The 21,858-nt window shown below is 39.6% G+C and overlaps 1 protein-coding gene across 3 annotated transcripts in view; it reads left to right on the plus strand.

The window, feature by feature from the left end:
• Positions 1 to 15,498, plus strand: part of clcn2 (chloride voltage-gated channel 2) — a 66,399-nt gene extending 50,901 nt beyond the window's left edge. For 2 of the 3 annotated variants that reach the window (XM_002935146.4, XM_012963379.2), the window contains exons 17-24: positions 7,625 to 7,770; positions 10,235 to 10,340; positions 10,564 to 10,634; positions 10,889 to 10,954; positions 12,027 to 12,068; positions 12,610 to 12,714; positions 13,912 to 13,998; positions 14,307 to 15,498. In XM_002935146.4, coding sequence (XP_002935192.2) covers positions 7,625 to 7,770; positions 10,235 to 10,340; positions 10,564 to 10,634; positions 10,889 to 10,954; positions 12,027 to 12,068; positions 12,610 to 12,714; positions 13,912 to 13,998; positions 14,307 to 14,495 — 812 coding nt within the window. In that variant the 3' untranslated portion in view covers positions 14,496 to 15,498. The remainder of the gene's footprint in view (positions 1 to 7,624; positions 7,771 to 10,234; positions 10,341 to 10,563; positions 10,635 to 10,888; positions 10,955 to 12,026; positions 12,069 to 12,609; positions 12,715 to 13,911; positions 13,999 to 14,306) is intronic. The other variant, XM_004914409.3, reaches the window with a different exon arrangement.
• The last annotated feature ends 6,360 nt before the right edge of the window (positions 15,499 to 21,858 follow it).

Here is a 21,858-nt window from a genome sequence, read left to right on the forward strand (position 1 = left end):
GTTAGTCTGACATCAGTAGTAGGAAAGCTTCTGGAAGGGGTAATAAGGGATAGGGTACTTGAATACATTGCAGTTCACAATACTATTAGTTTGTGCCAGCATGGTTTTATGCGTAACAGATCTTGCCAGACTAATTTAGACGCCTTTTATGAGGAGGTGAGCAGGAACCTTGATGCTGGAATGGCAGTTGATGTCATCTACTTGGACTTTGCTAAAGCGTTTGATACAGTACCTCACAGAAGGTTAATGATCAAATTAAGGAATATTGGCCTAGAACATAATATTTGTAATTGGATAGAGAACTGGCTGAAGGATAGATTACAAAGAGTGGTTGTAAATGGAACATTTTCTAATTGGACCAGTGTGGTTAGTGGAGTACCGCAGGGGTCAGTCCTTGGTCCTTTGCTTTTTAACTTGTTTATTAATGACCTGGAGGTGGGCATAGACAGTACTGTTTCTATTTTTGCTGATGACACAAAATTGTGCAAAACTATAAGTTCCATGCAGGATGCTGCCGCTTTGCAGAGCGATTTGACAAAATTAGATAACTGGGCAACAAACTGGAAAATGAGGTTCAATGTTGATAAGTGCAAAGTTATGCACTTTGGTAGGTATAATATAAACGCAAACTATCTGTGTGTTGGGGGTTTCCTTAATGGAGAAGGATCTAGGGGTTTTTGTTGATAACAAGTTGTCTAATGCCAGGCAGTGTCATTTTGTGGCTACTAAAGCAAATAAAGTGCTGTCTTGTATAAAAAAGGGCATCGACTCAAGGGATGAGAACATAATTTTGCCCCTTTATAGGTCCCTGGTAAGGCCTCACCTTGAGTATGCAGTGCAGTTTTGGGCTCCAGTCCTTAAGAGGGATATTAATGAGCTGGAGAGAGTGCAGAGACGTGCAACTAAACTGGTTAAGGGGATGGAAGGGTTAAACTATGAGGTGAGACTGTCGAGGTTGAGGTTGTTTTCTCTGGAAAAGAGGCGCTTGCGAGGGGACATGATTACTCTGCACAAGTACATTAGAGGGGATTATAGGCAGTTGGGGGATGTTCTTTTTTCCCATAAAAACAATCAACGCACCAGAGGTCACCCCTTTAGATTAGAGGAACGGAGCTTCCATTTGAAGCAGCGTAGGGGGTTTTTCACAGTGAGGACAGTGAGGTTGTGGAATGCCCTTCCTAGTGATGTGGTAATGGCAGATTCTGTTAATGCCTTTAAGAGGGGCCTGGATGAGTTCTTGAACAATCAGAATATCCAAGGCTATTGTGATACTAATATCTACAGTTAGTACTAGTGGTTGTATTTATAGTTTATGTATGTGAGTGTATAGATTGGTAGGTGTGGGTTAGGTGTGCTGGGTTTACTTGGATGGGTTGAACTTGATGGACACTGGTCTTTTTTCAACCCTATGTAACTATGTAACTATAACTATACTATAATTCGGTATCCACAAAAATTCCCAAATCCATCTCGGTTAAAGGAGACATATCCTATAAAAATTAAGAATGTACCAGTGAATTATACTCCTCCAGATATAGAAGGATTGTGCTTAAAGAAGTTGTATTTCAGACTGATTTATTGAGAAATTCCACCAAAACCCCACTAGCCCCGCCCATCTGTTCCACTTCTTGCTGGCTGAATTCTCTGGATGAGCTGGGGAGCCGGCGGCCCTCCATACCCTGCACTGTAGGACAGGAACCAATCAGCAGCTAGGCTGACCTGATAGGGAACTGAAGCCTGTCTGTGCTTGTGTGAGTGCAGGGTTGTGATTGGCTCTCCCCCTCCTACTGTGCTTCTGGCAGGGACCGTTAGGACACTCTCACTCTCCATTTCAAACTCGGACAGAGAAGTGATAGGATCTATAGGGAGCTCCAATAAAGGGGCCATTTTTACAGATAGGATTAATTTTTAGCCCAAAGGGAAACCAGCACCGGATATTATTCATAATTGCCTACAAAATTAGCATTTTCCCATTTATCCTATATGTCCTCTTTAAGGAGGCCCTCCAAACACTATCCTGTGACCACATTCTAATCCCACAGCCCTATCTACACTTGCTTCTCCATCATATTTTAAGTTTTCTACATCCCCTTGCCTATTTTAAACATCCCTCAAGAATCTGGAGAAAAACAGAAATCAGCCCTTTGCTCTAGGCCCCCAAACCCTTCTTTCCTACACCAAGCTTTATTGCTGTCCAACTGGTGTCCCCCAGCCCCCCTCTGTGTGGCTCCTTATCTGTCTGTCTACTGTGACTGCTTACCTTTGTGTAAGCTTTAAAGGGTATCAGTACTGAGAATAATTGGATCCTGCATTGGTAACACCTCAGGTTCAGTTTCTAAGCCTTTGCATTGTTCACACCTGTAAGTCCCTCCATTGTTCATACCCTATCCCCCCGTGTGTACCATACTCTGCCTGTCCTGTGCTGCATGTGTGTGCCAAACTCTGCCTTCCCTATGCCGCCTGTGTGTGCCATACTCTGCCTTCCCTATGCTGTCTGTGTGTGCCATACTCTGCCTGCCCTATGCCGCCTGTGTGTGCCATACTCTGCCTGCCCTATGCCGCCTGTGTGTGCCATACTCTGCCTTCCCTATGCTGTCTGTGCGTGCCATACTCTGCCTGCCATATGCCCCATGTGTGTGTGCCATACCCTGCCTGCCCTATGTTGTCTTTTTCTACAATACTCTGCCTGCCATATTCTGCTTTCCCTATGCTGCCTGTGTCTGCCATACTCTGCCTGCCGTTAGCTGAATGTGCCTGCCATACTCTGCCTGCCCTATGCCACCTGTGTGTGTTATACTCTGCCTGCCCTATGCTGCCTGTTTGTGCCATACTCTGCTTGCCCAATGCTGCCTGTGTCTGCCATACTCTGCCTGCCCTATGCTGCCTGTGTGTGCCATACTCTGCCTGCTCTATGCTGCTTGTGTGTGCCACACTCTGCCTGCACTATGCTGCTTGTGGGATGTGAACCTGGCAGGGTTATTTTATAAGAGTCTGTAAAGTGTGAAATTATGTGCTGCCCACAGGGGAGTAGGAGGCAAATGGGTTCAAGGGTATGGCTTAATAAGATTTGATGAACTTTTTCACAAATGAGTTATGGGTGATATCCCTGCAGTGAGCACCAACCATTTGTCTTTTTGGTGTGCTACCACCATTAATGTGGATATGGTCTTACAAATTATTCTTTTGATATGGGTGTGGTTTAAAGTGGATGTGGTTTTAGATAGGGAATGGCCAAAACTGGCTTCCATTATAGTCCCTCTACCACGTAGGCCAGAAAAATTCCTGCCCTCTGTACCACAGAAGTTGGACAGCACTTGTCTACCTGATCAACCTTGACATTAAAGAGACTACTGAAAACTGTCCAGTTGAATTATTGAATCCCCTATAACACAATGTATGTTGGCATAGCCCTGTTCTCTTTCCACCACTGGTCTCCTGGCTTTTAGAAAGATCAGACTCATCTAGAATTGCCATTCCTAAATTTGTGCTCCCATCTTCGTTGCACAATCCAGCAAATCTGTTGGGATGCACAAACCCCCACCCAGCCTCCCTTTGCCCCAGACTAGGCTTTCTTAGGGTGAAGACACATGGGGCATTTAGTCGCCGCAACTTTTAATAAAGTCGGTCACGTCAAGTTTCCCGCCATAAAGTACTGTGACGCTACTTTTTTAAAAAGTCACCACGCCTAATCGCTGCATTTGTCTTAGCCCATATTGTTACCAACTGACTCATTATCCTGCTGCTTCAACCACACAATCAAGTAAACAACTCTCACTTTAAAATAACAGTTAATAAAGTAGCATCCTTTTTCTTTTTTCCACTTTTGTTTGGTTTATTCAGCCACCAGGCAAGTGAGGTTAGCATTCTGTTAGTATATTAGTAAAAGTTCCTTTCAAAGACCAGGATAGAATTTGGAGAAAATGTCAGGACTAGGATTATAGTTTATGAAGTAAGCCTTGCTGACGTGATAAATGGTATTCTACAGCAATCTTTTCCCACAATAATGCAGATAATTCAATTATCTGCATTTGTTAAGGTTGTTTCTTGGAGAAGCTAATGAGATTGAGTTAGCACACTGTGACTAATGGCCAGAGCCTTCCCCTGCGTGGGCTCACTCCCCAGTCCACAGAAAGAATCCTTACATATGGGGAAGAGATGGAGATCAGGCTGCCAGACAATAACTAGACATACATATAGACATATATATTTGGCAGAACATTTTCTGATATGCTTCAAGAACAGCCTGTTCCAAAACGTGCATGGCCAGATCCCAGTGATAAATAAAACTCCCAGTCCTTTATACCCTTAGTATTATGATGTAATGTCAAATACTGGTTAGCATACCCCACTATTTACAAGCCTGTTCTTTTAGTTCTGTTATTTTACTAGACATAATTAATGTTAATTCCTCATTATACTGAACTTTGTTTTGTGCTCAAGCAATTAAACAGTCCTAAACCCCTTAAATGCATTCTATGCATCTGCAGTCATAGTTTACCCCCCACCCCCAGTCCTGACATATACAGTGCAGAAATGACATTGTCTCTCTCTCACACATTTACAGTACAGATCTTGTTTTTCACTTACCCAACCAATTTTCTTGTTACCATGACAACTGTGGATGCCTGGTCACCACAGCAACGAGGGACTTTATTGAACTCTAATGAGATGTATGATTTTCAGTACTAACTCTTTCTTGCAGAATATCGATATACTGGAGCAATGTACTCTTTGACTATAACAAGAAAATGATCTAATTGTACCTTTTTGTTGGGACAGTGCCAATGAATGTCCAGACAAAAATAGGACTATTTTAAACCCCACCCCAGATACCATGTATGCAGAGGAACATGGTATATAAGGTGAAAAGAGACATTACAGCATAGAGTAGTATACTAAGTGTATTTGGCCAGGGCAGAAAGGGCATTAAGCCAGCGTCCAGGAGCCAGCAAGGGTACTTGGTAATATATATATTACATATTTTCTTGTTCTCTTTAGAATTTGCGTAAGGATTGTCCAGTCCATAAAACCAGCAGCTGTTGTTGGACTACGGCTACAAGAATTTCAACTGAAAAAGTGCAAAATTTGAACAGAAAATTGAAATAGAAATGTTTGTCCATATCATAGATATGTAAAATCAGTGCACCCTTCTCAAATACTGCATTTAAACATACCCTAGGCATTGTGTTCTGCATGAGTCAGTAAATATCAAGCAACCAATAGCTATTACAGCATAGATTTGCAGATTGTAAGCTCTTTTGGGCAGTGCTCTCTTTACCTCTTGTATCAGTTATTGGTTGCTTTATATGTTACTCTGTATGTCCAATGTATGAAATCCACTTATTTACAGCGTTGCAGAATATATTGGCACTTTATAAATAAATGTTAATAAATAGATACAGGGCTGCAAAGCTTCATGGCCAAATTTGTGGACAAATATGCTTTAATTTGGATTTAATATGGATTTTAATTCTGCCGTGGAATTAGTGGAGCTGGTGAGACTTATTTCTTCTGGACAGTCCAAGTAGATTGTATTATTTTGTCAGGTTGTATCCACAAGCATTCTAATCTGGTAACACTGTGAAGTTTCAATGTTCGTTTTTATGCATTTTATGCACATTTAAAGCATATTCAAATAAAGAAAAGGACCCAAATTTAGGGTTGCCCATCTGTGCTGTTTTGCATTGGATAACCTAGGAACGTTCTGGTTCAATTGTGAAAACATAGGCAAAATCTGGGCACTGTTAGCCTGTGATATCATAGCCCTGCCCCAAACATCTCAACTGTACTCACATTCACACAGTAATTGTGCCTCTACTCTACATACTTCTGAGCATCTTGCTAAACACCAGGGTGTGTGCTCTGATGAATTGCGTAAGTAAAAAGTACAGTGCCAGGGCTGCTTTAGTGGGCTGCATTTAGACATGCCATTTAACAAAGCAGATGCTGATATGCATCCACATTGGTGATGCCGTTGCAGCACATTCTGTTTAAAAAGTGCCTGCAATATGACTGGGACTCTTTGATGACAATGACACAATGATGCTGTAATTCAGTGCTTTGCACTTGCTAGAGAGCACTTTTACATGTTTTCAAGCGGTTAGCAAGTATTTTAGTAGATGTACATTCAGATGCCGTGTGTTAGGATCTTTAGACTGCTTTCCAATTAAGCATATTTAAGTAGCTTTCCTTAGGAACCCAGAGCTTTGCTACTGGTTTTTCGGGTCTGTTCAGAATGCATACCCAGCAATTCCTGGGGAGGCCAGAGGCCTGTATATGCCAGCCAAACAGATTAAAGCCATAAAATCAGCGCAGCTGTTTTCTCACAAAAATCTCACTAAATCTCTTTAAGAAAACGGATTACTTTTTTCTCAGAAAACCCAGATCTGTTTTACAGTGAATAAAGCTACTCATTGTTATTACCATTCTTAGCTATAATTACAGCTTTATTAAAAGGGATCAAGGAGCCCAAACCTGTATAGGACAGGGGTCTCATGTATGGGTCTAGAACCATGTTTTTGTTTTAAGGGAGCCACTAACTACTCAGTTGTAGTTACAGAATTATTATCATATTATTTTTTACATATGTACTGTGTTACTGCTATGTTACACACACAAACTGCTTTTAAACAAGCCCTGTATTATTGCAGCTGATTTAATAATGTCAACCATAGATCACAACATCAATTTGCATGAAGAATACATTGCAGTTAAAGGCCAGGACACACAATCATTGTCTCTTGTGGCCTGAAAGGCCGACTTATTGTCAGATTTAGCACCAGTTACTTTGTTAATGAGAGAGATACTTGGGAGTCATTGTGATCACTGGTTTACATTCTTATTCAGCTGCAAACAGGGCATAATAAAAAGGTGCTTGTATATTATAAAGATCTAGCGCATTCTTACCTAGTACAGATACTAGCAGCGAATATTCCATAATTATTTTAGAAAGAAATAAATTGTTTATTATAAGCTGTTTCCTTTGCATGTAAAGATTAAGGATAGGATTTATTTTGTTCAAAGTATTTTCATCTCTGTATATTCATTTTCTTTTTATAATATGAGAGGTTTAGGTGCCCACATTGCTGGCTACTGGGCATAGCCAACCACAAACAGCATGACATCTCCCAGTAATGTCTATATATACAAATACTCAAACAATGTTCTGTGCATACCATATAGATAGAAAAATCACCCTTTACAAATAGTATGTTTTACCCCCCACCCCTTTATTTAAAACTCTTTTTTTCTTGAGTTGTCACAATTAACTGTAAATCCCTATTTCCAGAGCTACTCTAATGGTGCAACATGCTTGTGTGGCCACTCCCAGATTATAGATGCACTGCACAGGCCTTGGAGACTCGCTGCAGTTTTGATGATTTATAGCTTCCAGTTATCTGATTTGCTGTCTCCCATGTGGTTTCATTTATTTAGTAAAATATATGGTTGTTTTGTCATATCATTAAACTCCCCTTTCATTCCAGCTACCAAGTAGTCACAACTGGTAAGGCTACCCCAAAAGCAACAATTTAATTCCCTCGGGTTTTTGGTTTGTGTAATGGAAGAGACTCCAGTGACATATATATAGTGCTTATGTGAAACTGATCTCTCTTTCTCTCTTCAGAGTCTATGATCCTGCTGGGCTCCATTGACCGCTCACAGTTACTGTCACTCCTGCGGTTTCAGCTCAGCTCAAAAAGGCGCCTGCAGCAACTTCGTGAGCGAGAATCTAGTGGAAAGAAACAAACTGAGAACAGCGTGCGATTTCAGGTGATTATCTGAATCAATGTGCACAGCAAGAGAACTGAAGGTGTTTTATATTCAGAAATCCGTGCATATATGTAGGAATGCACGTTTGCATGTTAATGACTTTTTTATTTCATTGTAACAACTATATGTAGCTGTAAATATAAATGAAGTGGTAACAAACTTAAAATAATCCTTTGTCAGTTGAAAAAAGCAATACAAGCCCAGTGAGCTTATAATGCTTTGTAAGCATCCACAACAGACACTTTATTCAATTTTAAGGCAGTTTATTGACTCACAGGGGTGCCTATCTCATCATACAAAGCATAAATCATAAAAATAACTCCTGCCCTGTGGGTGCCGTGAGTTCTCTCTCTACACTGGGCTAAGCGTGACATCAGTAAAGAAGCTGGTTTTAGAAAGACATGGTTAGTTGTGTGCAAGATAATATAGGGGCTGTGTTTGGGCGACTGCGCCTTTTCTGATGTTATTAAGTTTGGGAGTGCTGGGTTTTGTTCTTTAACATGTGTTAAGCTAAGGCCGCATCACTCTTTTTGGTCACACTTTTTTGGCAGCAGCCTGTACATGCAGGCCCTACAGAATCTTCTCACAGCATTCAGTTGATATCAGAACTAGTTCTGACTTTGGAGCCTGTATCCCAGGACTGGCACCTTAGTTCTGGAAACCAATTTAATGTCAGTGGTCATAAAATCGTCTTACTGTCATATTATACCATGACCTAAGTCAAGCCATGCTCTACAAATAAATTTTAGTGTTGGAGGCAAGAATACTGATCTATCATAGCAGGAGTGAGCAGCTACAGGTATCTTCCTATGGTCAGCCTTATGATTGTTTAACCCCATCTTTTTGATCCCTTTTTTTTGTATCATCCAGTGACATTTAGGTGCCATAGTTCAATAGTTCAAAATGTTATGTATATACAGTCAGTATACATACAGCCAGTACCACTGGGCACCCAACCTCCATTGCTTCTAGATACCCCTGTATTATGCTGCTCTTTCAGTTATATTCCTTTACTTTTAACCTGTGCTTGATTGCTGCCTGCCCAGATCTATGCTTAAGACTCCACAGGCCATTGCATGGCTCACTGCTATAGATTATGCCAATCATTGCCACTCTAGACCCACTTAAACCTGAATATGTGTTTATCTGCAGGCTTACACTTGTGTAACTGTGTACCAGGCCACCATCCATAGATGATGCATTTTTAAAGCTTAAAATTGCATATGCAAAAGGGTTCACCATTCATTTGGCATTCAGACAGATGTTTCTGGGTAAACTTGGTATTCAACCAAGTTCAAAAACTTGTGGATTAGATGCTTTATTCACCACTACAGTGGCTGACAGGTAGCTTTATCGGAAAGAAGCGGGCAGAAGTAATTAATAGGAAGGCTATATGCCTCCAGGTCCCCTGGATATATTCCAGACAGGCAAAGACACATAAATATTAATGCACATATAAATCAATGGGATTTCGTACACTGCTCTTATGAGTAGTAACAAAAAATTAAATGATACATTTATTGAGAGGCTGCTAATTAGATTGTCAGTCCATCAACACTAAATATCTACACACTTGTGAATAGTAACAATGAGAATTTATACCTCAAAAATCTGAGGTATCTAGAGCCATTTTATATTCAGTATGTTGTAAGTCTTTGATATGTCCTTGATTCCTGCACTAATTGGGAGGAGGGTTTTAGGCTGATGCCACACGCGGCATAGGGCTGAAAAATCAGCCCTACGCCTGCTACTTGTGCCTGCACCCGAATGAATGGGATACGCTCGGGTGCAGGCACATGTAGCCGATATACGCATGAAAACGCGAGAGAATGCAAAGTCTCGCGTTTTCATGCGTATATCGGCTACATGTGCCTGCACCCGAGCGTATCCCATTCATTCGGGTGCAGGCACAAGTAGGAGGCGTAGGGCTGAATTTTCGGCAAGCGTTTATCCGCTTGCCGAAAATTTCAGCCCTACGTCTCGTGTGGCATTAGCCTTAACATCTTCACAAGGTATGTGTTAATTCCAGTGATCTCTTCCACCTGTACCTTATTCAGAAAAGTGGAAGCAACTAGTGATTTGCCACAAGGTACAATTATAGAGGAGCATGTATAGGCACAATTTAATTTGAGAATAGTGGTTCCATGCATTTTTGCGTTTGCTACATGACTTATTCCATACATATTAGGGCACACAGAGCTACTTAGTAGCAGCTACTTCTCTTGGCTACAAAACACCAGTAAATATCCTGCCATAGACAATACTGAGAATTGCCTCTGCCAAAACACATGTAGAGGCAATTAGCAGTAAATGATCAGCATTGTTCTATTTTAGTAGCCATGACAAGTAGCTGCTACTAGTAGTTCTGTGTGTCTTTTCCCTTACAGAAAGAGAAATTTGATTGCCTCCACTGCAAGTTAATATTGAGAAAAGTTTATATACAATTAATGTATTCCTTTCTCAGATAACAACAGAAGAATCCACATTCTCACCACCACAAGGAGAGACTAGGAAGCCTTTAAAACCAGCCCTGAAACATACACTCAGTAGCCTGACTGAGTCTCCAGCAGGTAGGTGGAAGAGAGCTATGGGGAACTTAATATTATTTTGATCCAACAGATATGGTAGTTGTGATAGAGAGGGAGAGTTATGGTGTGTTACCTTGTGCCCAATACTGGTGTGTTGATCATATGGGAAGAGTAAGAAGTGGTCAGTAAATTGTGCATGTTCAACAGCGGATGTCCTCTTACTTGAGGGGCACTGAGTATTAATTGTTCTCCTCTCTCTCTGCAGATGATTCTGATAACTCAGTAACTGCATTGAAAAGTATCTTCTGTGCCAAAGACTTCAGTGAACCCCTGGAGGTCAGAATCTTTCCATTGTTCTTTAACAACACTTTTGCTCTTTCCTCTCTCTTCCTGGAACACATTGTTTGTATTTCTTTACTAGTAAATGACACCTATTTTCATAATGGTATATCCCATCCCCTTGTCTTATTCTTATAATTTTACTCAAAAACTGACCCATTATCTGTCCATTATCTTGCCCTTTACCATTAATAATACTAACTCTATAGCCCTATACTTTCTTTTTTCTCTTGTTGTCACTAACACAAAAGGTTGTCAAGGATCCTGCGTCTCCTTCAAAAAAAAACAAATCCAGGTTGAAGCATCGGCATAGGCTGGTAAGTGTGATATATAAAATAATATATATATATATATATAAATAATGGCAAAATTAAAGGGCACATGTCAGGGGCGGGCCAAGCCGTCCGGGCGCCCTAGGCAACCCGGTCGGCCACCTTGCCCACCCTGCCCCCTCCGTTGGCGTGCATGCGCAGTTCGGGGGGGGGTGCAATGCCGTGGGTCATTGCCCCCGCCGCTTGTCATTAGCGGCGGGGGAAATGGCAAAGTAGGGGAACTAGTGGTAGGCAGCAGAGGCTTCTGCCTGGCGCCCCCTAATCATTGCGCCCTAGGCAGCTGCCTCTTCTGCCTACCCCTAGTTCCGGCCCTGGCACATGTACATCTGCAAGTGCAGTGACCAAAGTGCAATGTTAAGGGCAATCCCGCATTGCAATGTTTTTCCCAGAAGTCAGACATCAGTACAGTTGCAGAGAAGAGATGAACTTGGTGCGATTGCGCTGTGCCTACAGAAATTTCATCTGATTCAGAAAAATCACTGCGTGCACATTTTGTCTCAAATCAGCTGTAATTGCACAGAAGTATGGCTGGCATAATTTCTAGGGTTTGCTGTACCAGTCTGTGTCTGATTCTTAAGCCACAAGCGTGGAACGCCAATTGATATTCAGTTGAGAATGGAAGGCAGGAAGGGCTGAGCAGCACCGAGTGTGACTATAGGGAAGTGCAAGGAGCGCAAGTACCTTTAATGAAAGTGGTTTTACACACAACTGACTGAATTAAATGAGCCCTAAAATCTTTTGTATGCTATTTGTCACATGAGGTATCTAATTTTAGGACATGTTGGGGACTAGATGATAGTTATGCACTGATATCTCAGACCACTAATTTGAAAAAGAATGTTGTTTCATTTTTCACCGCACTGTATATGAGTTGACCTTGCCAGCCTAATTATCCCGTAGCATACTGTAGTCATCAGTATACTGTACATTGCCTCCTATAATGAGAATATCTAAACCTGCCAGTGCATTTTCATCAAGTAGTTTGCCTTACTTTTCTTAAAGACTCCCTTTCTTAATTCAGAGTGATATTAAACCATTAACAACTTTTGCATTTCAGGGTGAAGATCTGGATGAGATAGATACTATGACTCAGTCACAGGTGAGTCTAGTATTGGGACATTGGTTCTTTTTGGCATGTATTAGGATGACTCAGATCGGGTGGATACATCACTATTACTGCAATAAAGGACTAATCAGAACAGTAAATCCTGTCCAAAAAGGCATAAAACCAATAGGTTATTAGAGAGTTTGCAGAATCCTTTAATGTCATTGCATGGTAGATGGGACATAACTACACACTGCATGGCCAAAAATCAGATTCCACAGCAACAGTGAGTATAGGTTGAATGTGCATAAATGGCTACTTTTTAAATAATTTCATGGTAGCTTTATTGTGTTAGAATAGCTTCATTTGTATGTTGTTACTTACTAACCCAAATGAGTGGGTGCATTTATAGTAGTTAACCTGCACAATTTTCAGGTCTTCTTCCTTTTAAAGTTTTTTAGACAGGTTAGTTGTTTAGTGGATTTACATGTGTAATATGTGCTTGGCTTAAAAGTAGGTTCTCAGAGAGGTTGTAGGCACATTATTTGGTGTAGTAGCAAGTAGGTTAGTAATGTAAACTTGTCTGTTAACATAGATCTTGGAATGGGAAGAGATCCAACTTGAAGAACCAATCAACTTAAACAACTGCAAAATAGATCCTGCACCATTCCAGCTCGTGGAAAGGACATCACTGCATAAAGTACGATTTATTAGCTCATTTACTAATTCAGTGCAATTTTTGGACACAACTAGCCACATATTTTTCCATAATGAAGTATTTTCCTCAGAATTTCAGTGCAATTGCAGGTTTCTTCTAAATAGCAGCAGCCACCAAGAACAGCACACATTTTATTTTTGCATTTGTGTGCAAGCAGTGTCACTTCCAGTTCATCTTGTCAAAAACACCAGTGTCCAATTCCCTTGGTGCAAGCAAGTCGGTTGCCAGCATAGGTGTAAGATGCTGAAGTAACCGTGGAATTACAGCAAGATCCAAGCTGATTCCAGAGTTCCCTCATGTCCATGCATTCAGCTGCAGACAACTCATTAGAGCACTGAAGCAGCACATTGGCACTTGGTGCAAGTTACTAGGTGTGTGTATAGGAGTAGTACCTTTGTGAAGAGCATCAATACTATGTTAGTTTATCCTTTCTAGCACTTTGCACTTAATGTGCTTAAAGGAACAGTAACACCAAAAAATGAAAGTGTAGAAAAGTAACTAAAATATAATGTGCTGCTGCCCTGCACTGGTAAAAGTTGTGTGTTTACTTCAGAAAGTCTACTATAATTTATATAAATAAGCTGCTATGTAGTCATGGGGGCAGCCATTCAAAGGAGAAAAGGCACAGGCACATAGCAGATAACAGATAAAACACTATTGTATTCTACAGAGCTTATCCGTTATCTGCTATGTAACCTGTGCCTTTTCTCCTTTTTTCCAGCTTGAATGGCTGTCCCCATGGCTACACAGCAGCTTATTATATAAATTATAGTAGTGTTACTGTAGCAAACACACCAGTTTTACCAGTGCAGGGCAACAGTGCATTATATTTTTATTACTTTAAGCTCTTTAATTTTTTTAGTGTTACTGTTCCTTTAATGTAAATCACAGATATTTGACTACCCCTTTTCTTCTAACACAACAGTTCTTCTTTCACTGGTGTATTACTTTTAGCTCAGAATCTGTACTTTTACATGGGTTTCCTTTCTTTTCTCTTCATAGCTCCATAGCTATATCAGGATTTTTTTAGTTTGTTTTACTTAGTCTTTTTTAACCCTTTAATCACAGTCTTACCTCACCTCTCAAATTGCTCTTTGTCTCTTCTATTCTCTGATTTTCTGCTTTATTTATTTCGTAGTTTGTTTGGTTTTTTACACTCCTATTGTCTTATTGCCTTAGGCACACACAGTTTTTTCCCTGCTTGGAATGGACCATGCGTATGTAACCAGTATAGGGCGGCTTATTGGAATGGTGACACTAAGAGAGGTAAAAAAAAAATGCACAGGAAATGGGAAAATGAATAGTTTTACTTTTAGCTAAATGCAGTGAATCATACGATTGAGAGTTAGTGCTCTGTAGGTTTCTAGACAGCAGGGCTGTTAACATGCAAAGTGGGGACAGGGACAATTTTTGGGAAAGTACATAGTATTTACCACTAAAGGCGTTTACTTGCATGAATTCTAGCACCGCAGTTCCCCAGTAAAAATCCCAAGTTTTAATAAATTGAGCACTTTAGTATAAAATGAGATAAAACGAAATTGTTCTGTGTGTCACAATATTATTTATTTCTACAGCTCCGGAAAGCCATAGAGGGCTCAGTAACAGTGAAAGGTGCAAAATTACGTCCACCTTTGGCCAGCTTTAGGGATAGTGTTACAAGTAGCAGTGACACAGAGACCACCAACGTCAACAAACTATGGGAGAGAAGTCGCCGACACCTACTTCCCCGTGAATCCAGCCCATCCGACAGCGATGATAAATGACAAGGGAGCTACTTATCTGGAGTGCACATACACTTCTTCCATTTTCTTCCAGAGGGAAGCACTTTTCAATGCTCTCTTTATCACTGTGGGGCTATTCTTGGCTGAACATTTTAGTCAGTGTCTTCCAGCACCATTCCAGCTAAAAAACCTGGTGGTTTGGGCATTTGAACATACTATATTGATGTTTAGTTTGCAACTCAATGTAATGATCTGACAGTTTGCAATGTTCAGAGCACCTGATCAATGAAACTGGGGCACATGTCCAGGAGCAGTACAGTAGCACAGTCATCTCTTTCACTCCATTTCCTGCACAGAGAGTGAAGGGTAACACTGCCATTCATTTTATATTGTTTAATTAAAATATTATGTCAAGAATTGAGCCTGCAAACCCCCCACTGACATGGGAAACCATTGTTCAGTAAAGTACACAAAGACAAAAGCTTGGGAGAATCAGTTATTTCCCAGCTCACATGGTTGGTATTGAGGACTCTTCACCTATACTGGCATTATGAACCAATGAGCACAATGTAGAAACAATGGCAGTTACTCTACTTATTACCTCCCAAGAGTAATGGGACCTAAGACATTCAGCAATTCCCAGAACTGTATTTACTATTTATTACCTTGCATTCACATGAGAACAAAATTCACTTGACATCTCTTACTGATGTACAGAGGGACCTATTACCTCCCACGGATATGGAGGAACTGCCTACCTCTGGGGAACTGAATTATTGCACCTTCTAAGAATTGCCAATTACAGGGGTGTGCCAGTAGCAAGAGAACACAATAGAGCTGCCATTGCAAAGTGGCACTGTTCCACCGAGCATTTCTTTATAAGTGTTACAGAGGAGAAAAAGACCTGTCACATGCAGGTGTGGCATTCTTAATAAAAACATACCTTACTTATCACTGATATGATGCAATGCATTTGACTATTTTTGTAACATTTCTGTATATCATTTTTAACAATAAAACTGGAATAAATGCAGTTATATCAAGAGCTGGGTTTAGCATTAATGCAAAGCCAAAACGATTTCTAATAATCTTCTATGTAATCTGGAAAATAGTGTCTGCTGCAGAGCTTCATCAAAACATTCCCATGTAGTCCTGCAAGCAAATAACCACAACTGCTCACTAGATAATGCTTATATTAGTAAGCCCTTTAGCGTATATCTATATGTATATGCACCAGATACCACAAGTTTGCATGGACTTTGTTATACACATTTATTAAGGTAGTAGGTGTTCTTTTTTCTGTTCTGCTTCAGTGCACAGTTACATATAAGGCAGTATGACATGAGAAATCACTGAAATAATAAGATTTAGAGTAAGGAATATCAGATAAAAAAGGCTAAATCAAATATTTAACAGGTTTAATTAGTGACTGTAGCATTATTAATATACTGTACAAGTAGAGGATAGTAAAGATTTAAAATAGGTCTTAGTGACATTGAAATGTAGGGTCTTCCATTAGGTTGCATATATTTGAATGTGACTTCTTTCAGAGGGTAAAAAGGGGTCTTATTAATATCTGTGGCACAAACTTCAAAACAATGACCCTTGTAGGACACATAGTAGGATTATTGTTGTGTATAAACAGCTTGCACTGTTGTTTCAGCTGTTCACTGAGATTTTGTTGAAGCCATTCAGAGTCCCTGCTGGCCAGGTTCAAGCTTAAAAAGCAGTTCCACGCATGAATCAGCTTTCAGTTGGGTTCATTTAGTGCATCCCTCTGTTGGTGGCTATGCTGCTTAGGGACATTTATATGGCACAAAATGAAATTAAGCCTTAATGTGATTTTGCAAAACATATTGTTTTCACATATACAGTGAAATCTCCATTTTGTATATATTTAGTGAAATCACCAGCTTTTAAGTTTTTCTACTTTAGATTACTTTGTGGATCCACCAATATAAAATACATAATGCATTTGCCTAATTTTACATTTTCCTGGATTTCACGCCATGTTTTCTGGGTCACTGAAAACTGTAAAATTAGGGTTTTACTGTAGAGCACAATTAGCAGGGAGTAGCTTAAGAACTTAAGAACAAAAAAGTGAATGCACTACAATGGACCACGCAAAGCCTGAACTCAATTCAGTTGAGAATCTATGGGATATGGGTGTCATACAGAATAACAGAGAAAATCCACCAGGAATAAAAGGTCAAACTTCCACACAGTGTGTGTAGCTGGTATGCATTTACCACTGTCAAATAGAATAGTCATTCTTTTTGAGGATGGGTCTGGTCTCAAAGGTCATAAAGCTGAGACTTCACTAAAAAGGCAGTGGTACCTTCTACCTTAGTGTCAAGGCCCTTGAAGAATCGGATTTTAAAGCTTTAGAAAGATGTTGAGGTTTTGGATATAAGGGACCATCCTTACATTTATACCCAAAAGTCTGCGTCTCTCAATTCCTTCATATCAGTTATATGGATTACTGAGTCCCACCATAGGACAAGGACTTGTTGCAGGACCAGTGTATATGAAATCTCTGAGTAGACTGAAAGGCCTTACTACCTCGGTTGGACCTGTAAGAAAGTATGGAAACTTGAAAAAGCCATTCTCTAGCAAAGTTTATAGAAGAATTCAAAGGGTTTAGGAGTTTGTGTCTTGCCCATGAGGATTGTGTCTCAGCTCTGTTAATCCAATATTTTCTGGATTTCTTGCAGCATGGATTTGCATTTGAAATGGTGTGGACCATTAGAGCTCCTGTTTCTACCATTTTGGCTAATCCTCTATTAGGATGCTTCCTAGTAGTTTTACAGAAACTGTGTTCATGTTCTAACTGTGAATTAAATCTATAACTGAGTTGCTTGTGTTATCACCCCTTTAAACCACTGGATCAAGCTGATATTATATATCTATCCATGATATTGACATTTATATAGATTACCTTGTCTTCAATGTCAAATATTAATCATGAAATTATATTACCATCCTTATGAATCCAATGAATGAGGAGAAAAAGATGTTCTGTACACTAAACTTTTTTTAAACTTTCTAGGGAATCTGGAGTATTAGCAATTCTGTCCAAAAAGCATATTTACTAAAGTGCAAATTTTCTCCTTGTCTAATATCGCCAAAAGTGACTTTAATCAGTAAGGTTTTATTTTTGCAACACATCACATATTTACTAAAAAAAATGTAAGAACGCTGTTGTGAGACAAATATTATTTTCTCTTGACATAAATATTTGCCAGTGTATTGTCCCCATACAATTGCTGTGGTGAAACGTTGCTAGATAATTTATGCCGCACAGAAATGATATATTTGGGACATTAGCATCAAAGAGATGATGCAAATAATGAGAAGTGGCTGCTCTAGTTTACAATGGTAGTTTGCCAGCAGAACCCTGGGGATTTTGTTAATGATAATTCATTCTTGTGTTCTTGGTAAATTGGAAAACATTCAATAGAGAAATTTCACCGGGTGGAAAGATGTGAATGTTCACCAATGCAAAGAGAATTTTCACCTGTGCACCAAATACCAAAACAAAAGTTGTTCGTAAATTGACAATGTTGTGGTGAATTATCATTTTTGGTGAAAATTCTCCAAATCCAAGTCTGGTATGTAGTAGCAGGGCAAACATATTTTACCAGGAAAATTGCAATCTTTTTAGCAGAATGGGCTCATTTTATCAGAACAGGTAGAGGAAATTGTAAAGGCTTAAAGGCACCAATAAGGAGATACCTGCTAGTGGTCAGATACCCTGCAGTGGATCCTCTCCGGCATTAAAACTGTTCTGAATCCTTTCCAGCTAAATGTCCCTTCATTTTATACACATAATCCTAGGAGCAGCCTATTAATCCTTGTTGGAGCCAAGTGCTGCTCATGCAAAACTCTCCTGACTATTTTACATCCTGGGGTGTTCTATGGCAGGAGCCGCAACTGCTCCTAAATAAAACCTAGGAATTTATCTCCTTGTATCACCTACAGCAGCTACTGGGAGCAATTTACTTACAATTTACAATATTACAGGCTTGACATCTAGGACTTGCTGGAGAAGCAGCAGCCAAATTGACTGAGGGGCAATATACTGTTGCTGCCATATTTCTGTTGCTCCATTTAGTAAGAGCATCGGCCAGAATGTTTGGAACAGCTGCAGCTCCTCTTTGGTCCCTCATTTGCTCATGCACTATGCACTGGCTCACAACACATTAGCAGATTACATTTTAAAAACAACTGACAAGCTAAATCATATCTATGGTCTATAGGCATCTATTTAAAGGTGGTTGTGCATGGGCAGTTTTACTCTTACACTGTACTTGTGATAGCCAAGTTACAGTAAACCATACCCCTTGTTCTCTCCCTGCCCTTTAAGTGTTTGAGTTTGTTTTTATCCTATGATGATGTGTGATTGTCCTTCCTGCTCTTGTCAGTGATTTGATCCGATGTGCGGTGTTTAGAGCCGGTATTAAGGATCACACGGCAGCCAGGTGAGCATACTGCACAGTGTCTTGCTTACTACACAACTGACTGTAAACAATTCATTTGGCAGGTTCCAGGGAATATACATTTCCTTTCAGAACTATGTATATGTATATATATCTGAGCTATCTGCTCCAATATGTTACTACATGCTTATCCCTTGTCTTATACTAGTGATTTCATGCATAAGTTATTCTACCCATAAAGATCTGTGTACATCCTTCTGGCCTGGGATGCATAGCATTTATTCTCATTTTAGACAGTCAGAAATTCCAGTCATCGTAGACAATTAAATATTTTACTTTATTTGTAAACTAATACCTAAAAGATAACTTCATTCCCAAATTGAGGGATTTCTATGGATTAATGATCCAGGGGAAAAGGAATTAACATTCTTAGTCTATGATCTATTTATACATGGTCATACAATATTTTGCTTTTCTCCAGCCAATGACATCCCAAGGTCTATGATTTACATAGTTGAATTTGCTATGTATGTGGGATTCTCTTTTATATGACCTTGCAGTTATCTGCTTTCAAACTTATGAGCCATTCACTTATGAGCCATTCACAGCATCACCTTTTGAGCTTGTATTATTTTTGTCATAAGTAGTAATGATTACAATGAAAACATAAACAATAAGAGGCTTGGATGACAACAAGAGGCATACAGGCTGTTCGGGGCGAGGACTGCATCAACGAGCCAATGTGGTCCTTGATCCTATGAAAAAATCAAACCTGCCAATCTATATTTTGCTGATTTATAGCCAAATATTAGTTGGGTAGGCCCATTGGAGGGCAGATAAACTGTTGAACTGGTCCGAAGGGCTGAATCCGCAGCTTAAATCTGCCTGTGTATGGCCACCTTAAAGGAACAGTAACACTAAAAAATGAAAGAGCTTTAAAGTAATAAAAATATAATGCACTGTTGCCCTGCACTGGTAAAACTGGTGTGTTTGCTACAGTAACACTACTATAATTTATATAATAAGCTGCTGTGTAGCCACGGGGGCAGCCATTCAAGCTGGAAAAAAGAAGAAAAGGCACAGGTTACATAGCAGATAACAGATAAGCTCTGTAGAATACAATAGTGTTTTATCTGTTATCTGCTATGTGCCTGTGCCTTTTCTCCTTTGAATGGCTGCCTCCATGGCTACATGGCAGCTTATTTATATAAATTATAGTAGACTTTCTAAAGTAAACACACAACTTTTACCAGTGCAGGGCAGCAGCACATTATATTTTAGTTACTTTTATACACTTTCATTTTTTGGTGTTACTGTTCCTTTAAGTTGAAAAGACTCCTATCAACCAGGATACAGACACGGACTTGTCTCTCATTTTTCTCTCAAATCCTTTTGACTCTGTTATTTCTTCCTTAAAATTACCTAAAATCATCTGCCCTTTTATATAGTAAAAACAGAAAGAAATTGGTGAAGGAAAAAATTCACCTTGGAAATGCTCTTGCATCATTTTTTAGTATTCCTTCCCTACCATGAAGTTAAGAGGAATTTAACCTACTCAGTGCTGCCTTGCATTGCATTGTAGTAATCGATGTTTACTGGGATTCCATTGTGCATTAAAACACATAGCTACAGAAATTATGACCAGAGCTACAGAACATTCTGTTTTGTAGAGTCTATGCCAGGAAACCCCCACCGCCATCTATAAATATTTGATTGCAACTGTACATTACTATTGTCTGTAGCTCTCTATAGGTCAGCAATATGAGAAAAATACCAAAAAATACCAATCTCTACTCACCAAAACATCACTTGTATCAGGGCACTATCAATGCCAACATGTAGCTTTTATATGGAATGTATGCTAAATGTCCCCGAAAGCCTGCATGCGATTGGGAGCAGATCAGATTGCTTTGGCAAGCCTCATATAAATCAAACAATCACATAATAGAAGCATAAAGCGCACGTACCACCATTATAGTCGCATGAGGATACTGACATCATTGCATCCTAATAAAAATAACTTGAATACATAATCCATATGTTGTGCTGAAAGCTTTATAAGGATAATATACTTGCAGAGCACTTTACATGTACTTATCCATTGCATGCTTTATAATAATGTGTGGTGGCCAACTGTTTAAAGGAACAGTAACACCAAAAAATGAAAGTGTATAAAAGTAACTAAAATATAATGTGCTGCTGCCCTGCACTGGTAAAAGTTGTGTGTTAACTTCAGAAAGTCTACTATAATTTATATAAATAAGCTGCTGTGTAGCCATGGGGGCAGCCATTCAAAGGAGAAAAGGCACAGGCACATAGCAGATAACAGATAAAACACTATTGTATTCTACAGAACTTATCTGTTATCTGCTATGTAACCTGTGCCTTTTCTCCTTTTTTCCAGCTTGAATGGCTGCCCCCATGGCTACACAGGAGCTTATTATATAAATTATAGTAGTGTTACTGTAGCAAACACACCAGTTTTACCGGTGCAGGGCAACAGTGCATTATATTTTTATTACTTTAAAGCTCTTTCATTTTTTGGTGTTACTGTTCCTTTAATTGTACATGATCACCATACTATTAACATGATTTATGAGATGTAGTACTAAAGTCCTTGTCACACATAGGCTTGTTCTCAGGAGGGGACATTATCCCCCGGACATGTCAGTAAGATCGCAGCAGAAAATGGTTTATGAGCACATTAACCCTAGCCATGTCAGTAAGATCACTGCAGAATAGACAATAAACATATTAACCCCAGGCGTACCAGTATGTCATTGTAGAAAATATATTATAAACACAATAACTCCAAATATGTCAAGTAAAATCACTGTAGAAAATAGATTGAAAGCATTACCTCACCAAAATTTGAATAACCAGAATGCTATGAACTTTCCTTCTCCTGACTTTCTGCTTCCAAATGGGACATTTTGGAGGTATGTAATAGGAGCCTCAGCCATAGA

This window comes from Xenopus tropicalis, chromosome 5 (assembly GCF_000004195.4).
Source record: "Xenopus tropicalis strain Nigerian chromosome 5, UCB_Xtro_10.0, whole genome shotgun sequence".
In the NCBI taxonomy this organism is placed as follows: Eukaryota; Metazoa; Chordata; class Amphibia; order Anura; family Pipidae; genus Xenopus; species Xenopus tropicalis.